This window comes from Gamsiella multidivaricata (assembly GCF_025024155.1).
Source record: "Gamsiella multidivaricata strain RSA 2152 chromosome Unknown BC939scaffold_17, whole genome shotgun sequence".
Classification (NCBI taxonomy): Eukaryota; Fungi; Mortierellomycota; class Mortierellomycetes; order Mortierellales; family Mortierellaceae; genus Gamsiella; species Gamsiella multidivaricata.
In genome coordinates this window covers 490,663-497,671 of record NW_026251725.1, presented here as the reverse complement: position 1 = coordinate 497,671, position 7,009 = coordinate 490,663, and the positions used below count along the sequence as shown (strand labels likewise).

Genomic DNA, 7,009 nt, shown 5'->3' with positions numbered 1-7,009 from the left:
AATAAGGGCGCCCATGCTGCATACAATACCGAAAGCGCCGCCATCACCAGCGATTTACAACAAAAGGTCAACAGCGTGCACCGTGCTTCGCGCGCCAATCACAGGCGATACGAGATAGCCAGCCGTACCTCTGTCCGCAGCCTTTCATCACTCTTGGATCTTAACAGCGCGCAGTATCACACCGTCCTGGCTCGCCTACGAGGACGCGCACAGGCTGCCTTAGACTCTGCTGCTCGGCGCAGAAAAGCACTTTTGCAAGACATCAACTCACAACGCGCACGTGCATCGCAAGCGATACATGCCCAGTACGGTACCCAGCAGGCACGGGAGCGCCGACGCCTGCGTAACAGCGAACGTCGACTACAGCGTCAACAACAACGAGAGTTGCGTCTACTGCCTCAACGCCAAACGTATCCATTGCTGCCTGTACACCAGCTGTCTGAGGAGGTGGGCACATTATATCCAGACAGAACCACAATTGGACCAGTCAGCTTATCACACGCTGAGGCAGTTGCTGTGTCACAGCTGCGAGAATCTCCTGTCGACAACACAGCACCGCGAGTCATCTCCTCCGATGGCTCTTTGATTAACACTGGTCAAGAAGACGTAGCCATGGCCTTTGGGGTCGTTGATCGATCGCAGCCCGTGGTCAGGTGTGTGCAGGGCCGCACAGACGGGTACGCTTCTTCAGCAAAAGCAGAACTCATGGGTCTCTTAGCTGCCATCCTATCTGCGCCACCAGACCAAAACATTATTGTGGAGCTCGACAACCAAGCGGTCGTGCAACAATACCAGCAGCTTGTGCGTTCCCGTGCGGACACGTTACCTCGTAAGCGGTTCCGTAGTACGTACTCTGGACACTGGGCAGCACTACACAAGATTGTCCAGGATCGGTCTGGGTCGGTGGAGGTGAGGTGGGTCCGTGGGCACAGCACCAACACTGGCAACAATATTGCAGACACTGTGGCGACAGCCGCCGTCCGAGTCGAGTCAATGCCCTGGTCGGTTGATTTAAGCGAGCAGCAAGACATCCGCTTTTTTGCACATTGCCACGATCATCTTGTGGAACATGATCTGCGGCAGCTACTCAAGCAGCAGACGACAATCAGGCGTCATCAGGCCTGGACAACCCAACGTCGTGTCAAGAGAGCGATACCAGATCTTGCCGACGTGGAGTGGCGGTCCACCCTTGCCCATGTCCACGACAAGCGCTCTGTGCACACGTTCTTCAGCAGTGCTGCTGATACGTCCCAGAGGACACATCATATTAAGAAGCTGCATGGTATGCTGCCTACCCTGAATACCATGAAGGCTCGCCACCCGAGTCTATATCCTGACCGTGTCTGCTGCGTCTGCGATGTTCAGGACGAGGACAACCATCACCTGTGGACGTGCAGTGCTACTAGAGATGTTCACAAGGAGATCTGGCGCGAAGGGCTACAGCAGATTGATAAGTGGGGACGAGCTGCAACGACCGCATACAACAAGAACAGCAAGAAGCAGCAAGAGCGTGATAGGATCCGCGCTGGAGCCGCCGCTGCTGCACCGAAACCCATTCGATGGGTTTGTCCTAACAACGAGACCCACATCCGAGGTCTATCCTGTATCGCCGGGACCCGATCAATGCTCAAAGGCGACGAGTATTATGACCGCTCTCCGGATCTGACCTGGAGCATCAGCGATTTATGCCGTGGCATCACACCAGTCAGCCTTATCAAGGAGTGGGGCAGTCTATTTACCTCGCCATCGTCGATTGCGCGCCAGGTCATTCACAAGTTCGTCGGCTTTATTGAGGAGAAAGCTACGGAGCTGATCTGGAAACCACGCTGCAAGGCCACCATTGCTCGAGAGCGAGAATGGGGGATCACAGCCAAGATGAAACGAACTCCATACAAGGGACCGAGAGGGGACTGGAGTGATGGGTATGGATACATTAGCGACGATGACCAATGTCCGTGTGGTGCATTACTCGCTGACCATGTAAACGGGAGCTGCCCTGGCCCCGTGCTTGACCCAGACGCAGCGGATCGGACGCTGCTGAATTGCCTGCAAGGGAGGAGGCGGTTGACAACCATGGAGGGGATGGGGAAGATACCCTTCTTGTAACAAGGTGTTTTCAGCTTTTAACACACTGATGAGGTGTGGCAATTGTCGCGCAGGCCCTAGGGGCAGGCCCGGGGAATGTGACCTGTCTTTTGGCGACTGTGGATCGGTTCCGCTTTGGTGGTGAGGACAGCGATAGTAGATCTTTGCTAGTTAGTCTGATAGATTCGCAGAGTCAATTAACTTTTTTTTTTTTTTTTTTTTTTTTTATTAACATAAATCCCCATGAGCACAAGACGCATGGTCCGCAAAGGCCTTGAAGCCATAGATGCCTTCCATGCACGGCAGAGCCGCATCCCCTACCAACTATGTTGGCTTGAGGCGTCAAATTCATAACCCATGTCGCATAGCTAGCCTAACCTAACTCCTGCGTGACCTGTTGCGCGATACACGTCTCCTAATCCAGATCCAATGTTAATAAAGTTGTTTTTAAACCGAATAACCCCTCCATTATGTCCAACTTCCCTCGCCCCAAGCAATGCTGTAGCACCCTATAATCCGCGGCCCGTCTACCTTCCTGGATCTCCGCTGCAAGTAACCGTCTCCCTTTCAAATCAGAGAAATCACCAACACTACGTTGGTGTCCCCGATCACCGTTGCGTCCTCCGGCGCGTTTGCTCATGAAGGTGATTCCAACTGACTTTTCCCAGGCGACAGTGTCCTCGCATCGTTTGTTCCATATCTTGGTCCTGCCAAACTCTTCGATCCTGCTCACGAACTTTGTCACCATGATCGTCGCAATCCACTTGGTGGTGGTAAATAGCTGCTTCCAGGTCTCAATGAGTCCCGTTGGCACCAAACCTCGGTATAAGTCCTTGACCTCCCAATCTCCCTCACTCTCCGGCTCCTCTCCTTCCGCAACCCGATATGTCCCTCGTCTTTCCGCCGTCCCCTGAATCCACTGCATTGACTCCCAGATAGCCTTCGTTCCTGTTGCCGAGAAGTTGGGACAAGTCGCAGTGAAGGGCTTGTCCTTCCGTTCGGCCTCCTCTCTCTCCTGTTCCCATTTTCGCACTGCCTGTCTCCATGCACGATATCCATTCAACTCCACTTCCTCCACCGCGTCCCTCCACTCTTGTCGCTGGTCGCACAAGGTAGCTGAACAACGCCAAAGATGATCGTTCGTCTCTGGTTCCCTCTCACACCTACGACATATGTCCGTTTGGTAGGTATCTGGATGTCGTTTCTTCATCGCCTGCAATGTCGGCAAATCTCCATGCAACTTCTTGATCCTGTGCGAACGTAAACGACAGTCTTCCAGGCTGGTGTATAAGCGCATTCGCAGAGTCAATTGACTCGAGAGACAAGTTATAAAAAAAAAAAATTTCCTCGCCCTGTGCTCTAGTTAGTCTGATAGATTCGCAGAGTCAATTGACTCGAGAGACAAGGGGCGGGCGAGCCTGTGTGGTACAGTAGTATCACGCGAAGCTTCCAGAGAACAGTGCTGTGGATCCTAGTTTCGGATCCAGCTTGATGCGGTTGTTTTTCGGCACGGGGGGCTGTGTATATATTACCTTTCGGATCGCGGGCAGCAGGGGATTGGCTCCCTCCTGAGAGAATGTTCTATTCTGCTCAGGTTCGCACGCCACCGTGGGCTACGAGGAGATTTTTCAGAACTGTCACTCGGATTTGCCAGAGCCGTTCTCCAGCACTAAGGTTACGGGGGGGACTATTGAGAGAGGAGACTAAATAATTTACTTCAGAAATCACTCGAGGGCCGCAGTAACATCGTAAGGAAGCCGTACATATATGCCGGATCGAAACATAAGTTGAATATTTGCCGAATCAAGTCACACAGGAGAGAGCCAGTCCAAAGGATCAAGATATCAAGTTAGCAGGAACAGGACGACCGAGGCAGGCTTGCGGGAAAATACGCGGGATTTATATGGCGCCTCCTACCATTGTTCGGGACAAACAGGAACATCCTGACCAGCGAGAAATAGTAACCCCCATAAAATAACCAATAAACCCTTGCAAAGATTGTCCATTGGAAAAAAAAAAAAAAAAAAAAAAAAAAAAAAAGGGAGGAGGCAGTTGATAACCATGGAGGGGATGGGGAAGATACCTTTTTTGTAACAAGGAGTTTTCAGCCTTCAACACACTGATGAGGTGTGGCATTTGTTGCACAGGCCCTAGGGGCAGGCCCGGGGAATGTGATCTGACTGTGGATCGGCTTTACTTTGGTGGAAAGGACGACTGTAGTAGATCATTGCTAGCTAGGTCTGATAGATTCGACGAGACAGACGAAAGCAGGCACAGCAGTGAAGCAAGTTGGACCGTTCAGGATTTGTACCATGGACTGGTGCCAAAGAACTTTACTACGGAATGGGCAGAAGCGTTCAAGACGTCAAAGTCAGTCGCAAGGTACATGGTCGCGCGCTTTGTCAGGGCCATCGAGGAGCTAGGAAGGACTGAGATCTGGAACAGACGTTGCAAAGTCACTGTGGACTGGGAACGAGATCGTGGAATCACTTCTGTGAGCAAACGCGCCAGAGGACGCACTTGTGGCGGAGGGCACAACCGTAACAGAAGTAATTTCATGGGATCAGCCCATAGTCAGAGACCAGCAACAGACATGGAAGAGATCAGGGCAGAGGCGGACAGGCGCCTAGTGCAGGGCTTTTGCCAGCAGCTGGAGCTGACTCTGATGGAGCGACTAGGCGGATGCAAGTTTTTGATGACAGTGGATACTGGCTAGAGGATGACCTTCGTGCACAACAGGCCAAGTAGGGAGCAGGGCTCTTCGAGTCACCACTCATGCTGACGAGGATTGTGAAAGGGACCTGGCAGCAAAAGCTTTACGTCTCTAGCAATAGGGGTCCCTAGAGGATAGTATCACGCTAATAAAGCCCACACGTCCCCGTGGATCCTAGTTATCAAAAAAAAAGCTAGGTCTGATAGATTCGCAGGGTCAACCGACTCGATTTAAATCAGGTCTCATGACCTCTGTACGGACTCAGAAAGGTATTATGATAGAAAAATATGAAAAAGGAAACTGAGAGTATTGCCTGGGGCTCAAATGAGAACCAACGCCGACACAGAGGATTGTAATAATGATAGCAATAATGATAGCAATAACGAGTAGCAGGATGAATAGATCGCGACGCGATTTATGACGGCCTCAAGCGCTTCAGTGCAAGTAGCGGCGATGTGTAATGGCAGCATTATATCATCAGAACCATTTGTATTACGGAGCTGACGATATGCGTAATATGCTGTAAGTAGAGTCTAATTGTCGAAATCGTCCGCCGGCATGTGGATGTCATCCTCCAACCCAGTCTGCCCGGTCACATAGTATCCTTCCTCCCCTTCGTCATCCTCGTTACCGACCACGACCAAGCCGTTGACGATTACATACGCGATCATGGCCACAACGCCAAAAGTCACCGCGTAAATCCTCTTCAAGTCAAAATCCCGCTCCTCCTTTGTCTTCTTGGGCTTCCCATCTCCTTCTGTCGTAGAATGCTGTGATGTGGATGGTGTAGCAGCCGGAGTCAGGAACATGTTCCTGAACCATTCCTTGGGTGCCGAGATCGGGTTAGTGAAGAAGGGCGAGGGCTCTGATGGTAAGGTTGAGTCCGGAAGGTTGGCAAAAAACTCTTCACGGCACCGGTCACAGTACGCAACCAGGCGTGGAAACTGGGTGGTGAGAATAATCTGAAATCGTGGGTTAGGAATCTCGGGATAGAGCTGCAGTGCGAGATATCCAAAGACCTTAGCATCCAAGGATGTAGGCCTAGGGAAACAAAGGGACGCTTCATATTAGACACATATTGGAAGGCATTCATGTCCTGCTTTCATTCTTCTTTCCACTGGCCTTAAATGCCTTACTTGACTCCAAAGAAAAACTCGTTCTCGCCCAATTTCCTATCCAAGACGCGGTAGCAATCCCTTGCCAGATCATAAATCTATCGTCAACAAATCGCAAAACATATTAGTACGGATGTATATTCGTTGAGATCAGCCAAGTTAGATATTGAGCACATGTTTCCATCGCGCAATGAAATACGTACCTTGGTGTTGTCGGCATGAGTCAAGGCTCCAGACTCAACCGTGCCGCCATATTTCTGGACGCGTTGAACTGCAGCCTTGCGCATTTGGATCGGCAAAATATACTTTGAGGGGATCGAGAACAGATTCGAATATGCCTTGCGAGTCGCGCCCAAAAAGTTGTCTGCATCGGCGAACCATGAAAATAGCTGTGCACAATAGAGAAGACCGTTAGATGCTGTTCTTTCCAAGTTCGCAAAATCGGCACGACACAGCGAAGGAACGCCCGCGACCGTAAATTAGAAAGAAAGTGATGACGTACAATGGCATCTGTCAAGGACTCATCGACAAGAGATGAGTAAGCAACGGACTTGGCCAGCTCCTCGGCCGACAGGTCCTCGTTAGCGTTGTAGCCCTAAGATTATGCAGAGATTCAGGCCGTGAGGTCAGCGGACGATGGTTGCACACAAATAAACAAGACGGAAATGTTCATGTAGGCATGACAGTCGAGAAGAGAGGTCGTTAACTCGCTCCTGCAAAGAGAGAGAACATAAAAGCAGCGTACAGTTCTGGAGAGGTAGGCAATGATTCTGTTGGCTCCTGCGATCCAGTTCCTGCCGTCATGGAACATGGGCAACTCGCCTAGATTAAAACGCCATCGGTAGGATAAAAAGGTGAGTTGCAGTTGACAGGGCTGAGCCGCTGCAGAGCACAGCGCCATGTAGAAAGAAGTAATAATAGCTCCTTTTCGTTGTTAGCATATACCGGTGGGGGAGATGCCGACGTCGTTGCATTCGACGATGGTGTACTCCTGGTGCGAAACGATACTGAGGTACGAGATCAGGGCCAGGCACTGGGGGTCGATCGAGGGTAGCCCAAAGGCGCTACCGTAGATGTAGAGCTCTGCCACCATTGC

General features: G+C 51.2%; 1 protein-coding gene across 1 annotated transcript; it reads right to left on the bottom strand.

Annotated features, from left to right (window-relative positions):
- Positions 1 to 5,331: 5,331 nt before the first annotated feature.
- On the bottom strand, positions 5,332 to 7,006 carry BC939DRAFT_501227 (outer mitochondrial membrane transport complex protein-domain-containing protein; the record flags this gene model as incomplete). The annotated part of the gene is made up of 6 exons (XM_051560140.1): positions 5,332 to 5,839; positions 5,935 to 6,011; positions 6,117 to 6,302; positions 6,416 to 6,508; positions 6,659 to 6,735; positions 6,859 to 7,006. The coding sequence occupies 6 exons, from the start codon at positions 7,004 to 7,006 to the stop codon at positions 5,332 to 5,334; spliced, it is 1,089 nt and encodes a 362-aa protein (XP_051414542.1).
- Positions 7,007 to 7,009: the final 3 nt, after the last annotated feature.